A 26,650-nucleotide genomic window follows, 5' to 3' on the forward strand; every position below is an offset into this window, starting at 1 on the left:
TTGGGAATGTTGCCACTAACTCGTAACCAAAGCAGGATGCAGCTGAAACCATTTGCTCAGTCTCTTTGAGTAGGCGTCTTGTCTCATACATTTGCCAAAAGAGTCAAACAACTTAGGCAATTTCCTGAAGGGCTTTGTCCTCTGCAGATACAAAGCCAAGGCTCTACAGACATCCAGAGAGTGTAGTTACCTGTCCTCTCTGGTGGCATGTGGCTTTGGACAGAAGACAGGTAAGTGGATGACCTGGTTTTGATGAAATTCAGAGGTTATTTTTGGAGTGCAACCTCAGGGAACCTTTTCAATGTGGAAGACTGTCTAAGGCGGGTCAGCCAGAAGGGCCCCCAACTTACCTGTTCTTCTGGCTGAGGTAATTGCAACCAGGAATACAACCTTCATAGATAGGTGAGCAAAGGAACATGAGGGTAAGGGCTCAAATGGACCCTTCATTAGTGATGACAGGACTAGGATAGGATCCAAGGGGCCACATTAGAACCAGTGTGTGGGATTACATTGGTAAGAGGTTTGGGTCCCCTTGTGGGGAGAACCACTGATTCTCAGCAGTGTGTTGTGCTCTGTTGGAGTGGGAACATGCCCAAGAAGCTCTAGAATCTATATCGGGAATAACTTTCTGTCTCAGTACAGTCAGTAGCGTTGCCATCCAGGTCTCGAACTCACCTGAGGAATATAAATCCTCTGAATCAACAGGTGGAGTCGTCCTGCTGTCTTATTATGCCCCATCTTGTTGACTGTAGTGGTGAGTGGTGGATCTGGGTCCACCAGCCTTCCAGCCTCAGGAGTCAGGTATACTGTTTCTTGATGACCTAGCTGAATATGCTGACCCAGAGTCACCAATACTCTTGGAAGCAGTCATTGCAGAGAGGTTCCCACTTAATTTCTTAAGAGTTATATTTTATTTAATGTAAAATTATTCACCTAATACCTTTCCTTTCTAAAATTGGCATCTACACCAAACATTCCAGTGCATTCTTTTTATATTTGCAGAGATTAGGTGCAGTTCAAATGAAATCAGTTTGTCTTAGAGGACACACCAACTCTGGATACTACCAAAAAGTGTAGAAACTTAAATATTATTAAACAGACAGCTATTTATAGGAAAATTTCAAAACAGAAGTCTAAAATGTTTTACACTACAATCACAAAAAAAGATTATACCTCCAAAGAGCTAAACTCTAGTGGTAAGTGTAGGGAAGATGTCAGACAATGAATGCCAAGTAACAAAGTCTCCATTCTATCTCATGACATTTGCAGCAACAAGAAGTATCCAGCAGTAAAGAACAGCAGAAGAAAACATCCCATAGCCAAGAGTAAAATAAAAACATGTAAAAGCATGAGACATTGGAGCTGGCAATGCTTTTCAAAAATTTAACAGCTAGCATTGTTATCAGATAGATGCTAGCCTTGTAGGATGGGAAGTACACCTAGAAAACCAGATAAGTTAAGGGTCTTGGTTATCCACAAAAAGAACAAGTATAACTATTGAGAATTCTGGTCCAGTTGCAGCTGAAGAATCCATTATAACAAGAATCCTTTTGGTTCAACAGTGAGAAGTATAGTACTGCTGGTAAAGTTTATTTGGGAGCATATCAACTACTGAGTGATTTTAGTGTTTACACTGGTAACTTTCTTATGTGCCGTTAAGTCTATGGTGGGACCTCAATGCATGAAACCCTCAGGTCCAGTTGAATGCATAGCTTTATTGTGCATTTGGAGTAGTGTAAAAGTAGCTCTTTCAAACTTAGAATGGGCCTGAGATGTGCAAGGGCATAGTCATGCTGATGTTTTGATGGAAGAAATTTCAGCTGAATTTTGCCTGGGACTTCTCCTGAAGTTTCTGTTCCGATATCTACTTCTTGTAGAGTCAGAATACCAACGGAATATTTATGCTGCATACAGTACGAGAGGACTACCAGCTCCTGAGCTGTTCAGAAGCTTGGAGAGAATGCTTATGCTTCTTTGTATTTTCTGCAGCTATTTCTTCCAACTTTTCCTGAAGACTTTAGACCTTATCAACTATGGAGGAAAAAACAAAAAACAAAAAACAAAACACCCAAACCCCCCAAAAAAACAAACAAACAAACAAACCAGTTCCATCTTAACTAAACTGGTGCCTGGCAACTGAGTTGGCTGCAAAGTTCTCATAGCAAAACACTTAGGAATCAACTATTCAAGAAGTGGAGAGTGAAATATTATGAAGCACTGTGATGATTTCCTCATATTTAAAGGGAACAATACAACTTTATGGTTATCATAAGAATCTAAGAAGGGCCATATTGGGTCAGATCAAAGGTCCAACTAGCCCAGTATCCTGTCTTCTGACAGTGGCCAATGCCAGGTGCTTCAGAGGGAATGAACAGAACAGGCAATCATTGAGTGATCCATCCCCTTTCATCCATTCCCAGCTTCTGGGAAACTGAGGTTAGGGACAATCAGAGCAGGTGGGATCCCTATCCAGACTGGCTAATAGCCATTGATGGACCTATCCTCCAGGATCATACCATATTGTTGCTGTGTTGGGAAAAGCAGCTTAGAAGCCTCAGATTATCTCTAATGCATTTTGCCTACAGGGTTTCTGAGAAGCCATGTCTTTCACAAAGGAAGCTACTGCTTCATTAGTTTTTCAGAATTTAAATTATATGACACTGCATTTTCTGACAATTGGCTCTCTTCCCTTTGTCTTGGTTTTCCTAGTCTCAAAGATAATGTCTTAAAAAGCAAGGGTAGGGGCAGTCCATGTATCACCTTACTACCAAAGGATGTCTCTGGAAAGGTAGTTTATCTTCATGAGATGCAGGGCGCAGTTTTTTTTTTTAAATAGAGATACTAATCCCAAAATCTGTATTGGGGGCGGGGGTAGTATCTATTAAAAAGCAAGCCTTGATGGACAAACAGAAATGGAAAATTAAAGATCATGCGTTTCTGGAGATACAGTGTGCGGAATTCTACCATGGCACAGCAATCCTAGCAGCTGACCCATGGATGAGTATAGCTGGGAAACCACTAGCTTCCCATTACTTATGAAATTATCCAATGTTTTCATTTAACATTTTAGTTTTAATCAGCAGTCCCCATTTGGATCCTATGCAGTCTTTAGAGGAGAATATCTTCTTCAAACAAAATTAGAAACAGGTTGTTTCCCTTATTTTCAGACCTCTTTCCTCTACTTTTATGTGGCTAAAGGCACTATCGTGTGGGCCTAAGTGTTGCAGCATGCTCCTGACTGTCCAGAGATTGTGGTCATGGCACAAACTGATAGTTTCCTCTCCTAAAGAACGGAGCTGTTGGAACAGGAAAGAGGGGAAAGAGTCACAGCACCTGTTTTAAATTTCTTATGAGCCACTGTTCCTGTCTCAGAAGGGGGAGTTAATTCTATGCTTTTTTTTTGCAGTGGTGAGGGAGGGACTTTACCTAGATATGTGGGCAAAGGAAACCCACAAGAGAAGGTTAGAGTTTCAATGCTCTAATGTCTTCTCAGCTGAGGAGAGGGAGAGAGGAGTTAGAATTTGAAATGAGATAATTATTATGCAAAAATGAACACAAATTAAACTTCTAAAACAAATAGGTTGGGAGAAGCTGAATTACTAACTTGCTTTGTCTGCGGAAGCAAAGAACATAAACATAAAAAAGAGAGACCCAACAACTAAAAACCGAAGTATTTATAGGAAAGGAAGGGATCAGCTTGAACTGCTGCTGGTTGCAGATTTAAAACTTTTGGCAGGATTCAAGAATTTGTGTGGCCTTGTCAGTTTGTTTGAATTTTTCCCAATGTCTGCAAAGACAGAAAGAACTCATGAGAATGAACTCATGTAGATGTCATAAAATAAAATATATGCATGGGAGTTTTAAAGTACCTAAATGACTTTGGAGTGCAAATCCCAGTGATTAGTGCTCCTAACTCATACAGGTGCTTATGAAGATACCAATCTATTTTTTATCATAGCTAGCAGTGAACAGTAATTCTATTACCCATAAAAATAATTACTTCTGTTTTAAAGATATAGTATTCAGAGAGACAATACAGACAGAAGCCAAGCCAAAACTGAGACTGAGGAGAAAAGCCAAGCCAAGCCAAAAGAAAGAAAGATTTAGTTCCCAATATAAGCTTTAGAACAGTGGTGGGCAACCTGCGGCCTGGCAGGGTAATCCGCTGGCAGGCCACCAGACAGTTTGTTTACCTTTGCATGGCCGCCTGCATCTCCCAGTGGCTGCAGTTTGCCATTCCCAGCCAATGGGAGCTGTGGGAAGCGGCAGCCAGCATGTCCCTGTGGCCCGCGACACTTTCCGCAGCTCCCATTGGCCGGGAACGGTGAACCGTGGCCACTGGGAGCTGCGGGCAGCCATGCAAATGTAAACAAACTGTCTGGCGGCCCACCACCAGATTACCCTCATGGCCCATGGGCCACTGGTTGCCCATCACTGCTTTAGATGGTCAGAAGCGGCTGAAAAATGGTAGGGTTATATTTAAAGTTGTCTTGCCACCTCATCAAGCAGGAATGCTATAAAATCAACATGAGGATTACTGGATTACTGCTGAAAACAAACAGAAGATGCAGAATGAAATGGAACATACAAATGCAGTTTTAATGAGTCATCAAATAACCACAAGGCATCAGGGAAATGTTCACCAGTTGTGATTTTTTGGTCATTTTTAACCCAGAGTACTGTCCTCATTATACATATGACTAACAATGAGTTAAGTAGGATGGCCAACCTACAGAAGAGTAAAAATAGGTTATTTAGAAAATACAGTACATACATCAACAATCAGGAAGTCCAGCCAGCACCAGGCATTAGTGAAATAGGTTTGAAAACCATAGGCCACCCATTTTAGCACCATTTCCAGAATGAATATGTAAGTGAAGATCTTATCAGCGTATTCTAGCACGATCTTGATAGTCTTACGCTTTTCAATATATATATCTTCAAAAGCCTGTGAACAAACAAATAGTATTCAAGTTCAGTATTCATAAGGCTTTGCAAGTTACAGTTTAGGCTGCACTGGCTGAAGATGAAAAGGAAAAGGTAAATCACTTTCCAATAAAGGAGGTTTTCTGAAGGTAGTATTTATCACTGATAACAAAATTTATTTTTGAGATTTAAGTGTTTGGTACATGGTGATGGGAGTGATCTACAGCAATCCTCCAAAGGTTTTTAGAAAACTGTCTACTGTCATCCCAGACACAGACCCTGTGACTCAGACAAACCAAATCTCAATTCAAGGCAGTATTAGACGTTAATACTTGCAGCTCACAAAAGTATGTAATAAGTATGTGGCAAGAAGAAATGAGGCACAGTGACCCAATGCTGTATACTGTAACTGACACATCCCTAACCCTCAAATGACATCTCATGCAGTGAATAACTATAGAAAATATAAACAGACACTTGTTTCCAGGTGTCTCTTTTTAAAACACAAGCAGGATACATGATAGTGCAGGGGCAGGCAAACTTGTTGGCCTGAGGGCCGCATCGGGTTTCTGAAATTGTATGGAGGGCTGGTTAGGGGAGGCGGTGCCTCCTCAAACAGCTAGCCATGGCCCGACCCCCAAATCTCTATCCACCCCCCCCGCTTCTCGCCTCCTGACACCCCCCCCAGGACTCCTGCCCCATCCAACCCCCCATTCCCTGATGGCCCCTCAGGGACCCCTGCCCCATCCACCCCCTGCTCTCTGTCCCCTGACTGCCCCCCCAGGACCCGCGCCCTAATCAACCACCCCTTCTCCCTGACCACCCCCAGACACCCTGCCCCTAACTTCCCCTTGCTGCTCCATCCAACCCCCCGAGAACCCCTCCTCCCATTCAACCCCCCTGTTCCCCACCCTCTGACCACCCCAACCCCTATCCACACCCCCAGCTCCTGATCACACCCCAAACTCCCCTGCACTCTATCCAACCCCCACTACTCCCTGCCCTCTTACCGCGCTGCCTGGAGCACTGGTGGCTGACGACGTGGCTGCAACAGGACAGGCAGCCACGCCATCACGCAGCACAGAGCACTGGGTCATGCCATGGCTCTGCAGCTGCACTGCCCCATGAGTTCGCTGCTCCGCCACCCAGAGCATTGTGCCGGCGGCGCAGTGAGCTGAGGCTGCGGGGCGAGGGGTGGACAGCAGGAGAGGGGCCGGGGGCTAGACTCCCGGGCCAGGAGCTCGGGGGCTGGACAGGACAGTCCCGCAGGCCGGATGTGGCCCGCGGGCCATAGTTTGCCCACCTCTGTGATAGAGTGTCAAAATAAATGAATAGCTTAATGGATTTTTGTGAGATTTTGGCTACAAACCTAGAGAACTTTTAAAAAATGTAATCTGGAGAATTTTGCCAGACTAGACTGGGTATGTAGCTGGGTAAAAAATAATGGGAGGGTAAATGGCTAATTAAAGTAAAAGTCATATGTTACCCGGTCAAAGAAATTAGGACAATTATGTGACAGTGGTTTGCCCTTATAAAGCATGGATACGAAGATCTGTTTCTAATATGTGAATAAAAAGTACCCTCTACTAATCAAAGTTACTACTTAGATAAATAGAACTTTTCATACAAGAAATTTAATTTGATAGAAATTAAGTGGCCCAGAAGATTTATTAATTTGGTGAGAAGCAAGTCAATGCTCTATACCCTGTTACTGGATGCCTAGCAAGCAGTCATGAAGCCTAGAGATGACTCATCAGAAATATTCATTTTAAATTCAAGAGTCACGTCCTAAGGGAAAGGTTGGGATTATAAGAAATACATATCTGTGTAATCTGTATCATAGGCACTGAAAGTTCACAGGGATTCCATGTCTAGGGTTGCTACATCATTGTGGGATTTTTTAAAAGTGTTTGCAAGCATTGTTCCTTAAAAACAAACAAAAGAAGTCTTCTTGTTGCTGTCTAGTCAACCACCAAAATCAAGTGGTTCACCTGTCACCCTCCCATGTCTACCCCTGGACTCCTGCTCCTAAATGGAAACAGACAGCCTGGACCCCATTAGTCCTATTCTCTAAAACCAGCTCCCCATCCATGCACTCACCTGCAGTTTCTTATACCAAAAACTCGCCTCCCCTTCCTTTCCTTCATCTTGCAGTCCAGCTGTTCCTACCACCTGCTATCTACCAATTTGTCACAATGTCCTCAACTGCTGATGTTTTTGCTACTACAACATTACCCCAGAATTTTGTGTGTGCAGTGACAGGGGGTAGACAGAGCTGAAGGTAATATGACAAATTAAAAGGCAGCAAATATAAAGAACATGTTAAAATCAATGAGCTTTCTCTATGCAATAAAAAACACCCAGAAGGCGTGGGGGGAGAGAGGATTTTGGCTGGAGGAATCTATACAGGAGTATGGTCCAAGAACCTTGATAAGAGTTTTTACATGTCATTTTATATTGGTTTTCTTTTTCATATGATCAAACCTTTATAAAATCTGGCTTTGATCACCACTTCCATTTCCCCATAAATAATAAGAGCTAGATTGTGGCTGGCCCCGCAGAGGTGCACAAGGAGGGAAAGAGAGTTACATACATAGGGCAGCGCCATCTCTGCTACTGTATTCTCAGCAACCCAGGACAGGGCTGACAGACTCCAAAGGGGATATGTCTGAGCCAGCCAGACTGTTGAAAGAGAATATCCACACACTCACAACCTGATCCCAATACAAGCTCTGGCCAGAACAGTGTGAAGAACGAATCTCTACTAATGGTAGGATAAAGGAATTCTGGGTGTCCCCATATGGCATTCCAGATATGTGACATTTTTTATTAAAATATTTTTTTCCTAGTGGAAAAAAAAACAGTGTATACATCTCTCTTTGATTAATCATTCTTCTAACGGGTGTTTTCTCTCAGAAATGACATGCCTGTTACACATTTCACTTACCAGAGCACCACTGCTGAGGAGAATCATGAAGACAATGAAGGTTTCAAACCAGTTGTGTTCTACTATCTTATAGCAAGTTTTTCGAAGATTCCACCAGATTTTTCCTTTCTTATCTTCTAGGCTGACTTGACAGAACTTGAATTTCCGTACACAGCCTAATAATCAGGACAATAAATTATGAGAAATCAATTTGTGATATTATTCTGAAATAGTAAATCAACACTGACAAGTTAAATTTTGATACTAAGTTTCTGCTAACCTCCTGACTCTACCTCAAACTGGGAATCAGAGGCAATGATATAGTTGAGCTCACTTTCATTTACAACTTTTTTATAAAATGTACATACAGAACCAGAAAACAAATTGTAGCTACCAGAAGGCAGAGACTAAGAACTGATCCTGTAGACATTTATACATGAGTAACTTCACTCATATGAATATGTTCCACGTGTGTGTTTTTGTAGGATTGGTCACTAAGAAAACATAACAGTATTTTTCATTAGAACAGTGTAATTATGTACTAGGATATTGTAAAATGGTCACTGTCTAGTAATTTGGACTCATAATGTAGCCTTTTTGGGGGGAGGGAGAATCAAGTTTCTGTATAGCCTAATATGAAAATAAGGTTCCTTTTGTGGAAATATTTTCTCTACTGAAAAATTAGAGGAGGAAATAAATTACATATTTAAAAAATGCTGTTTTAATGATATCTACTAAGTTTAAGAACTAGATCCTACAAAAACTTACCAGTTGTAGTGCTTACTACTGTGACTAGTTCCATAGGCAGATTACTCAACAGCAGCAAATAGTGTAGTAAGTGTTTTGCACCATTTATCCCATCGAACCCAATTCTGCAAATATTTATTCACATAAGTAATCCCACTAGATAGAGTGAAGTTATGTATGGCACAAGTCGCTGCAGGATTTGACTTTTAATTAATAACAAACTGTTTTATTTAAAAAATGATTTTACCTTGATAGAAAAAAGTTCTTAGAAATTGAAAGGGGAACTAAGAAGTTTACTTGAATGCTACAATTTGTAAATAAAAATTTTGTTGTACACACGCGCACATGCGCATGCACACACACAAAATAATAGTCACATTCAATAATATGTTTTTTAGTGGGGGGAAAAATAGAATTTATACACACACGCTAATTATGGTTTCTCCACATCAGGAAATCTCAGCAAGCTGGATGATTAAAATATTCAGTTCCTGTCAGAAATATTTAACAAACTTCTGCATAATACACCTTGTTGCAGACATCAAAGTTAAATGCTGACTGTGTGAAATATCAGCACCATCGCTATCTTTTTTGGCATTGTTCTTTTTCTTTTTTAAATCCTATTACTTTTGACACCAACTTTGAAACTTTTGATGCCCTTCCTTGGTGATTTGGAGTTATATTTCTGCTCACTTTTTTGCTTATGCAAGTAGTCCCATTGATTTTGTTCCTTTATTGCTGTTTTTTCCTCCCAATTTGGAAAACACTATTATGTTTCCCTTTTTCTCCTACTGAAATAAAAATTAATAAGATTGGGCTATTTTACTTGCCTGATTGTAAATCATCACCAGTGGTGTCAGCCTAAATGTGCTCTGAGAATGCTATTCACTAATTTTATGCAGACACAGCACTGAAACCACATTTTGGTGCACCGGCCTTTCCATATCTCCCAGTCATCAACATATTTTGTTGCTCGTGTAAGATAATATTGTATCTTTTTGGAGGGAGAAGGGTTTTGCTGTGTTTTTTGAATAAATCTAGGGGAAAGGGTATGAGTTCATACTTACAAAGTGTAACCACCAAGTGACTGAGGATGAAAAAATAATTGAGATAGTAAAAGGCATTCCAGTTTTCTAATCAAATGTAATACAATAGGAATCAGCCTCTGAATTTATATAGGAAGAGCATTTCTGAAAACTGGAAATCTGTTTATTACATGTCAGAAAATTATAATTTAGTGAATTTGAGAGAAACTCCTCTCCCTTTCGCACATTCCTTCATTCATTTGCATATAAGGAAAGGCCCACTCTGACTCTCTCCTCTACACATCATCAGGGAGTTAGGGTATCATTCTTTTTAGTCCAATAAAACATCTCTTACTTTCCTCCCCCCTCTGATGGGGGGAGGGGGGTAAAGAAGGGTATCTGAAATGTTGACCAGATACAGTATTGCCAATCTCAAGTGTTCCAAAATCATGAGTCAGGCCTCAAACATAATGAGAGTGGATTAAATATCATGAGATTTAAAAAATAATACTTTTGGGGTTCATTTTGTGTCTTCTGGTTTCTGAGTCTTTTGGGCACACTCAAGCATTCTGCTGCATCTATGAGGAATTTTCCTTCTGAGATGTTTCACTGGTGAAGCTACTCCTGCATCAAACGTAGGCTCCCAAATCTTATGAAATTTCTTTGTTTGCATATCACGTTAGTTTAACACTTGGTTTTAATCAGATGTCCTTTAGAATGCATCTGCCAGAAACTATGTATTTAATATTGCTTGAAAGGAAAGGCATTTAACTAATATTAGTAAGTTCCTTGTAAGCCACTGGCACCCTGTCCTGGGAAAGTCCTGCAGTTCCTTCTCTCCCTTTCCTTCTGTCCTAATGGTGCACGTGTGGTAGTTCCTCTGGCTGTTTACGCAGAGGGGAGATAGCATGTTATTCATCCTGGCCTGGGAACCATACCACCACAGCAGGGTAGGGGAAAAATACTTCAGTTGTGGAAGTAGCTTGCTAGATGTCCCGAGGAGCCTAAAAGTTTTCCTACCTGGTCCCCCAGGCTGGCAAGCACCCAAGTAAGTACTGCAGATGCAACCTAGTACCACTCAGGGCTTTACTCAGTAACTCAGGGGGCCTTTCAAACATTGGATTTAACAAATAGGGTGTATTAAAGGTACAATTTACAACTATGATAATTATTTAATCTGTATATAGTTTTTATTGATTTATATTGTCTTACTGGTTCTACACAAGACCAGTTTGGGAAAATATACTAATTTCCCTAATAAATATGATGAAAAACAATAAATACTCTGATTAGAACAAAAGTAAACTTTTCATGAAATATAGGTTTGTAAGAACCATCTATAGTATTATTTCCCAGGTGGTGCTCCTGACGAGGTTGCAGAAAGGTTCTAGATCATAGGGCTGGTGTGGACAGGAGGCCGCGGAGTGAGTGAGTGTGTGTGTGGAGTTGGATAGTGGGCCAGCTTCCTGCTCTGAGCTTAGGGTCCCTGCATGGGGTCACAACGCCTATGATTTTTGCCTACCCAGTTTGGACCCTGAATGGGTTGCAAAAGACGACAAAACACAGTTGGTGGGTTACCTTAATAAAAAGTTTGGGAACCACTGATCTGTATAGTCCTGTAGCAGGGTGAACCTCTGCTCCTGCCCTGAGGGGTTTAAAAGTGGCCTGGCAGGGCTTGAGAGCTGCTGCTCTCAAGGCTGGGCTGAGTGAGAAAGTGGCTACAGGTGAAGCCACGCCCCAAACTGAGCCACAGCTGGCCCCTATAAAAGGCCAGGGAAGCCAGAAACAGACAGTCTCTCTCTAGTTTCTAGAGGGAGCTGGGCCTGGCTGCAGGGAACCGAGACAAGATACCTGAGGGAAGCAGGGCTGGGGAAAGGCTGAGGAGCTGGGGAGCTCCAGCCTCCCAAACCCAATCTTGCCAGTGATGAGTAGGCTGATACTGCAGTCTGCCCCAGGACGTGGGGCTAGGCAATGACTGGCAGTAGCCATATACTGAGGCAAGGTGGGGATAGAGGGTGAGGGTTCCCTGAGAAGGGGAGACCCTAAGAGAAAGGGGTTGCTGCTAGGGGGCAGCACCCCATGTAAAAGGGCACCGGGTCCAGGGAGGGATACGGGGGCCTGAGGACAGGTGGATCACCAGCCTGCAGAGGGCACTCCAGTGCTGGAACAGAGCTAATTCCCGGAGTCACCAACAGGAGGCGCCGCAGCGGTGAGTCCGACCCGTCTACAAGTCCACTTCCACCTGGGAAAGCTCTGTTTTCATTATTAGGCCTAAAGGATTTAGTTGGGCTCTGCTAGAATATGAAATTTGCACAAGAGCTTTCATGCCCACTAGCGCTCTTCCCATTCTTTTTAAGAGATTAGTCAAACAAAGTATCTTAAACCATTTTAATGACCCCAGAGGTAAAATCCTAGCTCTCCCTGGAGTGTCATTAGTTCCCATGATGATCTGTTACACAGAGATAGAGCCCTACCAAATTCACAGTCCATTTTGATCAATTTCATGGTCATATGATTTTAAAAATCATAAATTTCATGATTTTAGATATTTAAATCTGAAATTTCATGGTGTAGTAATTGTAGGGATCCTGGTCCTAAAAGGAGTTGTGTATATGTGTGGTGGGGGTCACAAGGTTATTATGGGGTGGGTTGCAGTATTGTTATCTTTACTTCTGCACTGCTGCTGATGGCGGCGCTGCCTTCAGAGCTGAATGGCCAGAGACAGGTGGCTGCTGGCCGGGAACCCAGCTCTGAAGGCAGAACCACTGCCAGCAACAGTGCTGAGGTAAGGATGGCATGGTAGGGTATTGCCACCCTTTCTTTGGCACTGCTGCCTTCAGAGCAGGGCCCTAAGTCAGCAGCTGACCCTCTCTAGCTGCCCAGCTCTGAAGACAGCAGCGCAGAAGTAAGGGTGGCATGGTATAATATGGTCTTGCTGCCTTCAGAGCTAGGCACAGCAGGGCCAATCAGGCGGGGGGAGGGAAGGGCAGGAGGACCATTTGGCCTGGGCCTCAAACTCAAAGGGGACCTCACATTTAGACACTTGAATTGCATATTTTTGTCAGTATTCCTGCATCAGTGGCTTCAGATGAACGCACCTTCAACGTGTTGAAGCAGGTAAAGAACTATTACTATTCAACTATGGGACAAGAGCGTTTGAATGGGCTCACCATGCTTAATATCAACTGTGACATTGCACGAAAGCTAGATTTTTTCTCAATAATTAGTGCATTTCCACAGAAAAAGGCTAGAAAAGCATTTGTTAAATAAAAAAAAATTCAAATTATGTGTCTCTTTTTTTGGTGCCTTAATTTTGTTTTCATGTGTCATCATTTTTTAATTTTATTATCGCTGGGCCTCCAAAGCCGGAAGTGGTCTGGGCCTCTCTGGACCTCTGAGAAGGCCTGGCTCTCAGCTAACAACCGCGACTCTCTGGCCACCCAGCTCTGAAGGCAGCAAAGTAGTAAGGATGCAAATACCACAACCTATACTACAATAACTTTGAAACCTTCCTGCAACTCCCTTTTGGGTGAGAACCCCCAGTGAGAGAAATGCTGGTCTCTCCCATGAAATATGTATAGTATAGAGGAAAAGCACACAAAAGACCAGATTTCACAATCCATGACCAGGGCTGCCCAGCGGATTCAAAGGGCCTGGGGCAGGGTCAGTTCTTTGGCGGCAATTCAGTAGCAGGTACCTCTCAGAGGGAAGGACCCGCTGCTGAATTGCCATCTAAGAATGAAGCGGCGGTGGTAGAGCAGCCTAAGTGCCGCTGATCGCGGCTCCCCCCGCTGCTTGCAGCACTTGGAGTCACCGGGCAGTGCTCCGAGGCTTCAGCAGCACTTCAGGGGCGGATCCTTCACTTGCTCCGAGTCTTCCGCTGCACTGAAGGACCCGCCGCTGAAGACCCGGAGCGAGTGAAGGGTCCGCTGCCGAAGTGCAGCCAAAAACCTGGAGCCACTCGTGGGGCCCCTGCGGGGCCCGGGCGAATTGCCCCACTTGCCCCTCCCCCACAAGCGGCCCTGTCCATGACGCATTTTTCATGGCTGTAAATTTGGTAGGGCCCTACACAGACTATATTGTATTTCATCAGTTCACATAAAAATACTACATACTCCCACAACTTTTACTGAAATGACCAAGCACATATACTTTATAGCTCCAATAATCTCATCTTGAGTTATTCAAAATGCCTAGTTAACTAAAAGTTGGTCACATCCTTGACAGCAATGCACATCATGCATTTAGATAAAATGTATTTGTAATAAAATGTGAAATACTCAAAAATTTAGGTTTTTTTTGCATTTCATTAAGAATTTGAAAATGGTCCTGAGTTGCAAAAATATTTGTTTGTAATTTTTTCTTCTTGAAAATGGGTTCATTTTCACACGAAAGTGAGAACATTTCTAAGTCACAAGGGACGTAATCGGAGCCAAATGTGGATTTGAAGTTCTAATTTAAAAGCTTCAAAGTTGTTATGAAACATTTGAATTTTATAGAAAAATAGAAGTGCAAAAATTGTCCAAAGTGAAATGGTGAAAACTTACATCGAACTTTCAAACTTTTTGGAAAACTAGGACGAGGGTGTATGGATTTTGCCCTTTGGGTTTGTAAAAATGAGGATAATGATTGTAACTTTTATAAAGTCCTTTGAGCTCTAATGATAAAAGCTCTATATAAGAACTCCATATTTTTATCATCAGATTTTGCACATTGTTAAGCAGTGTGTACATTTATGGTGCTATACAAATGAAATTCCAAAATATCACTTTTTGACATCTCAAAATTTCTGAATGTTCAGATTTTCCTAATTCGGTCCTTTAAAGTTTATGGACTTAACTTCCTTTGCCTCAATCACTCCCCCCTCTCTGATATTTTAAATCTACATTTTTTGGTAAAACTAGTTTTTTATAAAATGGGCATAATTTAGAAAACTGTAATTAGCATGTCATAAAAGAATAACCAGTGCCATTTTAAACATTTCCTTTTATTTTATTTTTGAAATGTTATTAATGGCTTGAGACAACCGGGCAGGACTTTTAACAAGTTTCATATTGACCCAACATGAATGAAAATATGTCTAAAGAGTGCTAAAAAAGCTTTTAGTCATAAATTAAAAATTAAAATTTAGTACCAAAATATACTAATCAGAAATAAAAAAGATGGTAAAATATTGTAAGATAACATACAACATTATTATGCATTGTGAGATTTCATTAGGGCCCAATCCTGCAAAAGGATACACCCATGCAGAGTTCCATTAGAGTCAATGGGACTCAGTGCAGGAGATGAGTGTGTGGCCAGGCTTCTTTGCAGGAAAGCAGGCTGAGAGGCTTAATCCTGCAGTTTTTACTCATGAGAGTACTCCAGTTGACATCAAAGGCACTACTTACGTGACTGAGAGTTTGCAGGATTGGATCTCTTATTCATTACAAAATTTAAAGTCTTAGGCCTTGATCCTGGAAAGACTGTGCATATGCTTAACTTTATATACCAGGAACACTCCCATTGAGTTCAATGTGACTGATAACAATGGGTAAATTTAAGTATAGGTATAAGTTATTGTAGGGTCAGGGCCTTAGGTTGCTTATGCTTTTAGAATATCCTATTACCAGCAGACAGCCCACCACAGAACCCTCTTTATTTTGGGGTTCGGGTCTACAACCCCTTGTCATCTAGCCTAATTTAAGCCTGGACTATATAACTATAGCAGCCTGAACTAATGGGAATTGATAAACCAAAATGTTTCTTTCCATACCTTCTGTAAAACAGGCCTTTGGTTCCAGTGCATCGTCAGATTCAAAATCTGCTTTTTCTTCTCCAAGGTAATTTACACCAATTGTACTACCTTCAGATGAGCTGTAAATATTTAATTTCTGCAAATGAAAGGCCAGAATATAGATTTTATTTTTATCAGTATATTTATTTTGAATTGTAATTAATATTAAGCATGCAACACTATGTGCAAGGAATAACAAACATTGGTATATGTGGCCAAAGATACATCCCCCTCCCCCGAACACAGGCAGCACTCCACAAGTGTACAAATGATGCATCTTTATATCTGTAAACCATAGGGCATGCTATTTGAGTTATCACACGGAATTATAAAATGTTTGGAGTAAAAATAGTAAGGAATTTTTTTTTAAACCAAACTCTGGATTTTTACTGAGTGGCCTTTCTGATATGAAGTCCATTTGAGATTGATCATTTGTTATTGTTTTCTTACTATATTTTTCTCCTATTACATTTTGTATCAGTACAAATTATACTGTGCGCTTCAGGATCATTTAGGAACCAAAAGATGATAGCAGCTTTCATCATGCCAGCCTCTTTAACCATAACACTGAAGATCCTGATGGTAGATTCTTTCAGGTTGCCAACCATCAGGATAAAATTGTTCTCCAGAAAAATCTGGTATTTTAAAAAAGTTTTTGTTGTTATTGTTTTGGGTTTTTTTTCTGGGAGGAGCCATTAAAAAAAAGTTTTTATAATATAAAAGGAAAAAATTAAATATATAATTTTTTACTTTAGGTTTTCTGCTATTTCTTGAACATCAGGCTGATGCAGCTAAATAGTTCTGATTTATGTGACAAAAGATTTATAATGGATTAGAATTACCACTGGCCTCTCTATTTTATAGACGACACTATGTCAATTTGCCTTAATACTGTAAATGAGGTCAGAAAATTAGAAACAGCACAATTTCCCCCAGTGGAAACACTTTATATTGGGCATGCACACATGTAATTTGGCCACTAAGATAAACAATGTAGAAAACTGAAATTAAGCTTCAATAATATTAAAAGAGTGTTTTAATTATTTAAATTATTCTCCCACTCTGACTATAATACAGATTATATTGTGAATGGAACATCTGTTTTTTCCAGCACTATGACCAAACCAAAAGAAGCCACACAGAAAGATTTGCACAAATAGAAAAATATGAATTGACAATTCTTAATTTAAATTTTTTTCATATCCTGCAATCATTGACACGTAAACATATATTACACTTTTTCAACAATACCTTTCAGATTTCTGAAATTTCAGAAAGAAAAAAAAAAGCATGTTAATATAATTTCAATAGTCATTATTTTACATTCTGTGTTACTAAATTTTCCTGTGCATTTTGAAACTACTTGTTACTCTGGTGCTCGTATATGCCCTGTCAACATACAGATATATATGTATAAATTTATTTCTTATATAGATATATAAAAAAATAAATATATATATATATATTTAGAACAGCTAACACAATTACAGTAGTACGAAATGAAACTGTAATATAAAGAAATGTCTGAATTTGGTGTTCCCCATTATTGCAAGATAAATTGTCCAAACTAATCAAAGTCTGCATCCTGATAATTTTAAAAAAGCATGGAGATGTACTGTATAGTTAACCTGAGACAAGTCTGAGTATCAAACTAAATCAAAGTAGTTTTCATCACATCATTCTCTGGTTTATTACAATGTTATTACCCTGTAGTATACAACATCAGTAATGGCTGCACTGATACATAGATAAATGTATGTAGGGAATGATGTAAGCACATGTAGTACAACAAAAAGTCAGTTGTATGGAACTAATATTAATGAATGTATGTGGACTTGTATCATTAAGAGAAGCTTTCTATACCTCTTCTGCCAACAGAAGAGTTAGAGGCATTATTCCAATTAAAGGCAATTTTTAAAAAATTGCATGTGTGAAAGCAGAAGTAGCAAGCAAATTATATTCAGACAAACTATGGTGACAGTATAATCTCCAGGTATTGAAGGATAGTTATGTTTTTAACAGATGCAATTAAGTTACAATATTAGACTATTTAATTGTCAACATCTGGATTCACATAAAAGTGTGAGTTGCTCAGAGAGTAGAATGTTATTTTAATTCTGTGTCTAGGGTATGTTCAGTAGAATCTTGAATTTTATGAAGATGTAAGGGATACCCAAAACCTATATAAATATATTGTTTTTCTATAGCTGGGAAAAGTAACTTTGCTGTATTTGAGAGAAGATATAAAGAACTTAACGACAGGGTGTAAGGCAAGCTACTATGATAACTTTTAACAACATAACTGAACCAGTTATTTCCTAATTTACTATTTATATACAATCTGAGTATCTGGAATATTGCCTCTAAGCTATTAATATTTATATATAATGTGGTATAGGTGCCTATTTCAAATTTTTGTAAAAATAATTAATTTAAAAATTGCAAGCAAGCAGCATCACCATAAACTTTTTGCCCACAACATTTCTGAAACTGAAGAAAATACTGTTTCTTATACTGCAGTATTACATTAAGCTTTTGCTTTCATCATTCCATCATGGATAGCATTTATATAGCAAAATGCTGCAGCAATGAAAGGGAAAACTAAAATTATGAATGGGATTATAAAACAAATTAAAAGTCTTCAAAAGTACTGCTTTATTATTTTAAAAAAGTAAAAAGTAAAACAAAAATGAGACATGATATTGTGTTGTCATAGTATATTACCTATTCGTACCATTTAGTAGAAAATAATTATAACATAAAACAGTTTCCTGTCACTGGAACTGTGAGTTGCTCAATTAGCTACTTTAATAGGATAATGTTGAATTCAAAACAGATAATTCAGGATCTCAAGCATCAACACAGGACAAGACAAATAATCATAATTACAAAAAAAATCTGTGTATAAGGTATTTGAATTTAATTTACGATAAATTAATCCTAGTTGTTACTACTTAAATCTGGAATGTTTCTTGATTTACATTATATTCAAAGTACTGTATTTCTATGTAATAGGTATTGGTATAACCTGTTTTTGCACCACAGAGGGTTTTATGGTTTGCTTTCCTTTCTGCGGGGAGGGCAGGATAATCCTGTCTGATTACTGTGTTTGTTACAAAGAAGTAAAAGCAATAAAATATGATGTATCTAATTAATAATGAAATCTCTTATGTTATGCCTGCATTTCTCAGAGATACAACCACTGCAGTCGTTACAAACTGACCAGTCAACCACACACCTCATTTGGAACCTGAAGTACCCAATGAGGCAGCAGCAAAGACCAAAAATAAATAAATAAAAAATAAATAAATAAAACCACAAACCACCACTCACCAAAGTACGGTACTGTGTTAAATGTCAAGTACTAAAAAATAAAGGGAAAGTTTAAAAAATTTGAAAAGGTAAGGAAACTGGTTCTGTTTGTTTCATTTAAATTAAGATGGTTAAAGCAGCATTTTAGTTCTGTATAGTAAAGTTTCAAAGTTGCATTAAGTCAATGTTCAGTTGTAAACTTTTGAAACAGCCACCATAATGTTTGTTCAGAGGTAAGAACATTTCAGAGTTATGAATAACCTCCATTTCTGAGGCATTCATAACTCTGAGGTTCTACTGTAATCACTAACAACATAAAGTAAAATAGAGCACAGCATTCTTATAGTGTGTGGGGAAACAGAACCAGCTTTTGGTACTGATTGATAATTGAACTAAACTGCCTTACCATCTACAGATTTTGCACAGGACTCACTGGTTCTGCAGAACGTGGCTGCAACCAGGAAGTCTAGGAAGTATATTGCCGCCCATATAGAAGTTTATAGATACATGATACCACTAGAAATTACCAGGATGTTATCCTGCTTAATAGCAATGTGCTCTCTCTAGTTCATAAAATGGAGGAAGGGAAAAAAAAATTCTTGTCTTTTTACTTCCCATGCTCTTACTCAAAATTACACCATGCAAAGCCTTCATGTACTGAAATATACCCCCACTTTTCTTGCCCCTTTAACCTTGCCTGGTGTTCCTAGCAGAGAGAAACAGCTTATATGATGAGAAATCGTACATTCATAGTCTCAATTTCCACAACTTCTTGTTAATATTCCCATTCCATAAAGGCAAGTATTCTGAACATTTCACACATTGGCTCTGTCCTCTACTTTAGCACAGTTAATTCTTAAATATTTGCCTAGACATTAGAAGGGTCAGGAAAATCTGTGTATAATTTTCTTGTTTTCTGGAAGGAATTCTATTTTTTACAGAAGACAGTGGTTAACCCATACAGAATCTAACCTTCATTAAAGGCTTTAACTGATTTCTGATTAAATAATCAGATTAATATTCTTACATCAAAAGCTTTAAAGAATCCTTTATTTTTATAAGTTTATTCACACAACTGTTGCCATTAGTGTCAGCACTTACTAATAGTTATCATTCTATGGTTTCCCAGAGACTAGAAATTCTACCCTTACCTCAGAATAGGGAGCAACAGGGTGGAGCAGTTTAAATCAAGGCGATTTAAATCACTTGATTTTATTTTTAATCATTGATTTAAATCAGGTTGCGCCCTTGCAAAATTAATTTGAAAATCTGTGGCATTACAAATTTAGATTAAAATTTACAATGACATAAAAATTGCAGGGTTTATTTTATTTTATTTTTTTAAAGGCAGTGCAACTGCTGGTAGAATCCCTTATTTGAATTTACACAACTGCTATATGAAAACTCAAAATACTGAAAATTAAGACCCTGATCCTACAAACATTAAAACAGAGATATCATTTTCCTCACATGAATAGTCCCATTAACAACATGAGTAGATATGCTGAAGTCAAAGTTACCGGTAATTATGTGCATCAGGGTTTGCAAAGCCAGGTGTAAAATTGTATTTTTGCTAAAAAAAAAATCTTTGTGGCATAAAAATCTTTGTCACATCAAAACAAAACTGCTTCATGGTTAACAATGAAAATTTACTTAGACTTTCAATAAAACAAAGTGACTGTGAATTCTGTAATATATATACAGTCCAATATTTGCAAATATAAGAGCTTAAAGTTAGGATTTTAAAATGTATATTTCAAAAGCACCTAAGCCCCTATCCCTGCAAACACTTATGCACATGCTTAATTTTACTAGTGTGGGCAGTCCTTTTGGTATCATTTGATGCTACTGACGGTAGCATCAAAATTAATGTGTGTAAGTATTTGCAGGATCAGGGCCTAAGGCCCACAACTCTGTCTCTGCTGATGCTGTTCCACTGTATATAAATAATTAGTTAAATATGCATTAGGCCACAGAGAGTGAGACTAACTCTATAGTCTAGTGGGTAGGGTACTCACCTGAGAGGTAAGAACCCCAAGTTCAAATACCTTCACCACATCAGGCATGGGGTTGGGATATCAACACCAGTCTCCCACTAACTATAAAGCCTATAAGGGAGGCTATGTCCCTTTCCTTACCTCCTCTTCCTCCTAGCACCGCCCCCCTCATGCCATTTTGCACCACCACCTTTCTTCCAAGAAACAACTTAGGTGGCCAATTTCAGCAGAGGATTCATGGCTGTGAATCCCAAATGGAGACTGGCACTTCCCTCCAGCCCAGACTTGCCTAACTCCTTGACAGTGGCAAGGCTTAGGCCTCAACCCTCTCCTCAGCATCTGCAATTGACTCATTTAGAGAGCTCCCTGCTAAGTTTGCTGGCTTTTGTGGATCCATTCTTAAGCACCCATTCCTCCCCATGCATTGTACCGGGAGCCTACGTGCATAACTTGTAGATTCCACTGGGTGGCTAGGTGCGTGAAAGATAAGCACTGCAATGCTGAGTGAGGCAGCGATTAAGTCCCTATTGGATTTAATCTTAAGTGATAGGAGCACAGCCCCATGGAGGTGTGTAACTTAACTGAAGGATTTCAGCTGTCTTGACTTGTTTGATATATCAAAAGAGTGTGGGTGTAAACAAAGAATGGGCTATTTGCTTATCAATTTGTGCTTGAGTTTGTGGTGTTCTCAGAGTAAGGATGTCAATACAGCCCTGGACATGTTTTCTTCAGCACACATGTGCATTTTAAGTGTGAAAATTCTTCATAGGAAAAAAAAAATCTGTAAAAATCTGAAATTCCAATAATTCAGACACAATTTAAAAAATTACAAAATATCCAATTTGGCAATTAAGACTACATAAAAAGAAGTAAAAAAATAAAAAAAATGGTGTAAATAGAAATCTGATTTAAGTTAAATAGATTTAAATACTAAAAAAATTATGATTTTATCCACCCTGGGAAGCAACTGGAGTGTGGTAGTTGTTATTAAATGGAGACCTGTTAGTGATGATCACTTTAGATGCAACAGCAAATGAGAAAATGTGTGAAATACTGAAGATCTATGGATTTATAAATGTTTGTCTTAGAAGCTATTAAATATTTAATCTTTAAATAATGATTCAAGTGGTACAATCTACTGTGATTTAGGTTTTAGAACATGAATAGTTCACATTTTAATATTCAGAAAAGCAAATTCCCTACACAATTGCCAATCGTCAAGCTGAAGAACATATGTAACAGCTTGGAGAAAAATGAGCAAATTAGTCACCATGATGCTCTCAAAAGGAGTCAGAGTGAAGCAGCAGCTCACAATTATTCATGCAGGACTCTCACTCTTCAGGCAAATATGGATTGGGAATGCTGCCAAAGACACATGCTTAATCCGGGTGAGTGCCTTGGTTCTTTCATTTGACGCTGTTGTAGTCACTTGGGAAACTGCTTTTCTAATTGGCTCCAAGTGAGCTGGATCTAGTCCTCCTTAATCTGGAGGATGGTGACTGGAGTAGGGGGGAAAGGAAATTACTTAAAATGGGAAACAGACATATGCTCCAGGTTCCATAAGAGATGCTAAGGACCTCTTAGGAGAAAAAAGTATCTGGTTATACTCTATTACAAAGTGGAGACAGAAATGGAACACTTAGAATGCCTCTCTTATTATCTCCTCTTTTGATCTTTCATCCTTGGAATATTTTCTTACTTATTCAGCTCTCTCTCATTTCAGAGGAAAATGCTGCTTCTACTTAAAAAACTGAGCTGTCATCACAGGCTCTTTCTAACTGATGAGACCAAATGGAAAGACATGACAGAAGTGTATCATTTATTTACTTATATCCAGAATCTGCCATCCTGACTGAAACTGAGCAGCACATTACTTCATCAACTAGCCTAATAGCTAAATAAGGTACTAATCAACATAAGTAAAGGTGGCAGAACAAAATAGTTACTCATATCTCGTAACTGTTGTTCTTTGAGATGTGTTGTTCATGTCCATTCCAATCAGGTATGTGTGCACGCATACGTGCATGGTGGCCGGAAGATTTTTCCCCTAGCAGCGTCATGTTGGCCTGGGCACCCCCTGGAGTTGCACCTTCATGGTGCTCAATATAGAGCCCTACCGACCTGCCAACCCTTCAGTTCCTTCTTGCCGGCTACTCCGACTGAGGAGTAGGAGGGTGGGTATTGGAATGGACATGAACACCACATCTCTGGGGGACAGATAGCTCAGTGGTTTGAGCATTGGCCCGCTAAACTCAGGGTTGTGAGTTCAATCCTTGAGGGGGCCATTTAGGGATCTGGTGTAAAAATCTGTCTGGGGATTGGTCCTGCTTTGAGTAGGGGGTTGGACTAGATAACTTCCTGAGGTCCTTTCCAACCCTGATATTCTATAGTCTCAAAGAACAACCGTTACGAGAAGTGAGTAACCATTTTTTTGTCAAGTACTTGTTTGTGTCCATTTCAATCAGGTGACTCCCAAGGTTCAGGAGGTGGGGTCGGAGTTGTCCACTGATTGGAGTACTGCTCATCTGAAGGCCATATCAACTCTGGCCTGCTGGGTAATTGCATAAAGCACAGTGAAAGTGTGTATGTGCTTTATGCAGATTTCCTGGGTGGGCACCTGTGTCAGGAACATTGTAAATGAAGCCTGCGCCCTGGTAGAGTGCATAGCAATCGAAGGTGCGGGTACACTTGGCAGGTCATAGCACACACGGATACAGGATACTATCTGTGATGAGATGCACTGGGATGAAACTGGCTGACCTTTCATCCTGTCCACCACTGCCACAAACTGACTGATTTTCAATTTTCTGAATGGTTTAATTCTCTCGATTTAAAGGCCAGTGCCCTGTGAACATCCAGAGAGTAGAGCAGGGATCATGTTGCCAAAGGCTCAAAGGGAGGCCCCATGAGCCTAGAAAGGACCAAGTTGAGGTCCCAGGCAGTGACCAGCTGATGGACATGAGGATATAACCTGTTGAGCCCCTTTAGGAATCGGCTGACCATAGGATTAGCAAATACCAAGCGGCTCTGCATGCCCTGGTGGAAGGCTGAGATGGTGGGTAAATGCACTAGTATAAAAGACAATGAGAGACCCTCCTGCTTCAGATGGAGGAGGTAGTCCAGAATGTCCGGCACTGAACCTAGCTTCGGGGGTGAATGATGCTGCGTCGACCAGATTGAAAATCTCTTCCACTTGGCAAGATTTCCTCATAGAAGGCTCTCATAGAGGGTTTCCTACTGCCAAGGAGGACCTGTCTAACCTGTTCTGAGCAGGAAAGCTCCAACAGATTTAACCATGTAGCTTCCACACAGTGAGGTGGAGCAACTGAAGGGTCGGGTGCTGGAGACGTCTGTGATTTTGCGTGAGAAGGGCCGGGGAGAGCAGCAAGGTAATCGGGGCTCCCACGGACACGTCTAGGAGGGATGTGTACCAGTGCTGATGGGGCCAGGCCGGTGCTATCAGTATGACCTGAGCTCGATCCCTGCGGATATTGAGCAGCACACCTTGTGAATGAGCGCTATCGGTGGAAAGGCGTATAGGAGAGAACTGCCCCAATGGAAGAGGATCGCATCCATGCTGGAGCCCAGGCTGTGATTTTGGAAGGAGCAGAACTGCTAGCACTTCCTGTTGCATCACATTATGAAGTTGTCTATGGGGGAAACCCCCACCACTGGAACACTGAAATTGCGATGTCTGGCCACACCTGTGGCTGTGGAACAACCTGCTGAAGTGGTCTGCCAGCTCGTTCTGAATCCCAGGGAGGTACAACGCCTGCAGGTGAATTAAATGTTCTACACAGAAGTCCCACAGCATGAGAACTTCTTGGCACAGGGGAGAGGAGTATGCACCTCCATTTGCTGATATAGAACACTGCTGTCGTATTGTCCGTCACGACTGATACACATTGTCCGGTTAGGTAAGGACAGAAAGTCTGACATGCCAGGTGCACTGCTCTCCACTCTCTGACACTGACGTGAAGACATAGATCTGCTTGCGACCAGAGGTCTGGAGTCCTGTGGTCTCCCAGATGAGCTCCCCAGACCAAGTCTGATGCGTCCATCACCAATGCTGTGGGGCAGCAAAGGGGACCCCTGAGCACACCTCCTGAGCGTCCATCCACCACCAGAGGGAGTCGAGGACCGGGTGAGGCAAAGTCATGAGCCTGTCCAAACTGTCCCAGGCTGGGAGATACACTGACGCAAGTCATGCCTGGAGCGGTTGAAGCCTGAGTCTGGCGTGCTGAACCATGTAGGTACAGGCCGCCATGTGACCGAGAAGTTTCAGGCAGTTTCTCACTGAAGTGTTGGGGAACTGCATGACGCCTCAGATTATGTCACTGAGGGGCTGAAACCTCGCCTGTGGCAGGTATGCCCTGACTTGGGTCGAGTCCAGCACTGCCCCTATGAACTTTATCCTCTGGACAGGAGACAGAGTCAATTTTGCTTCGTTTAGGAGTAGACCCAGGCTCTCGACGGTAGCTCTGATAAATGTGACCTGAGTTTCCACTTGGGTCCTGGAGCTGCCTTTGATCAACCAGTCATCGAGGTACAGAAACACCTGTTCCTGGTGCCTCCGCAAAAACGTGGCAACGACTGCCATGCACTTCGGGAATACTCAATGTGCTGCTGACAGGCCAAATGGGAGGACAGTAAATTGGTGGTGGGTACCATTGACCACAAACCCGAGGTACTTCCTGTGGGGCTGAGTGATTGTGATATGAAAGTACACATCTTTCAAATCAAGAGCGGCATACCAATCTGCTGGATCTAGTGAGGGGATGATGGAGGCCAAGGAGACCATGTGGAACTTGAGTTTCTTTACGAACTTGTTGAGTTCTCGCAAGTCCAGGATAGGCCTGAGGCTGCCTTTGGCTTTCGGTTTTAGGAAATACCTGGAATAGAAGCCCTCACCCATGTGCTCCTGAGAAACCTTCTCCACTGCCCCTAGCAATAGGAGCAACTGCACCTCCTGGATGAGTAGATGCTCATGAGAAGGGTCCCTGAAGAGGGATGGGGAAGGGGGATGGAAGAGTGGGAGGCCACAGAATTGGATGGAATATCCCCTCTCTACCATGTGGAGCACCCAGCAGTCTGAAGTGATATGGGACCATGCATGGTAGAAAGGAGCTAGTCAGGAGGAAAAGGTAAGGCGGGGTAAGATCCAGTCTGTGATCTGGTGCGCTGTCCTCAACTTTACCTTCAAAAGGCCGGTTTAGGGTCAGAGGGCGGCTTGGGCTGGACAGAGTCCTGGCCTGAGGATGGGTGTTGCCTCTTCCTGCCACCCCTGTTCCTCCTCCGAGAACTGTCCTGTCGGTTCTGCTGATGGAATCTCAGAGGAGGTTGCAGTCGGAAGTGTCTCCACTGTGTGGCGAAAGTGTGCAGGCCCAACAACTTGAGGGTGGCTCATGAGTATTTCAGACTGTGAAGCCTCTTGTCTGTCTTTTCAGAAAACAGAGTCTTGCCCTCAAATGGGAGGTCTTGAATAGTCTGCTGAACCTCGTGAGGGAGACCCGAGACTTGGAGCCAGGATCCCGTTCTCATGGCTACCCCAGTCGCCATGACCCTAGTCATGGCATCTGCAGCGTCCAATGTTGCCTGGAGGGAAGCCTGGGAGACTAGCTTCCCCTCCTCCACCAAGGCTGAGAACTCTGTTTGGGAGTCCGACAGGAGAAGCTCCATAAATTTGGCCATCGCCGCACCGGTGTTATATGAGTACCTGCTGGAGATGGCCTGTTGGTTCGAGATACGGAGCTGCAGATGCCCTGTAGAATAGACTTTTCTCCCAAGAAGGTCTAGACGCTTAGCTTCCCTGTTTTTTGGGGAGTGCCCTTGGAAGCCCGGTCTCTCACCCTAGTTATCAGTGTCCACAACAAGAGAGTTAGGGAGTGGATGAAAGTATAAATGTTCGAACCCTTTGGAGGGCACAAAATAATGCCTC

At 41.1% G+C, this 26,650-nt stretch overlaps 1 protein-coding gene across 1 annotated transcript in view; it reads right to left on the minus strand.

Moving 5' to 3' along the window:
* The window catches only part of LOC123378511 (sodium channel protein type 2 subunit alpha-like), a 189,467-nt gene that overhangs the window by 36,761 nt on the left and 126,056 nt on the right, over window positions 1-26,650 (minus strand). Inside the window, exons 18-20 of the mRNA XM_045032407.1 lie at window positions 15,383-15,500; window positions 7,874-8,028; window positions 4,775-4,948 (exon numbers count right to left, since the gene is read on the minus strand). Of these exons, the coding sequence (XP_044888342.1) occupies window positions 4,775-4,948; window positions 7,874-8,028; window positions 15,383-15,500 (447 nt within the window). The remainder of the gene's footprint in view (window positions 1-4,774; window positions 4,949-7,873; window positions 8,029-15,382; window positions 15,501-26,650) is intronic.

The sequence above is a fragment of the Mauremys mutica genome, chromosome 10 (assembly GCF_020497125.1).
Source record: "Mauremys mutica isolate MM-2020 ecotype Southern chromosome 10, ASM2049712v1, whole genome shotgun sequence".
Classification (NCBI taxonomy): domain Eukaryota; kingdom Metazoa; phylum Chordata; order Testudines; family Geoemydidae; genus Mauremys; species Mauremys mutica.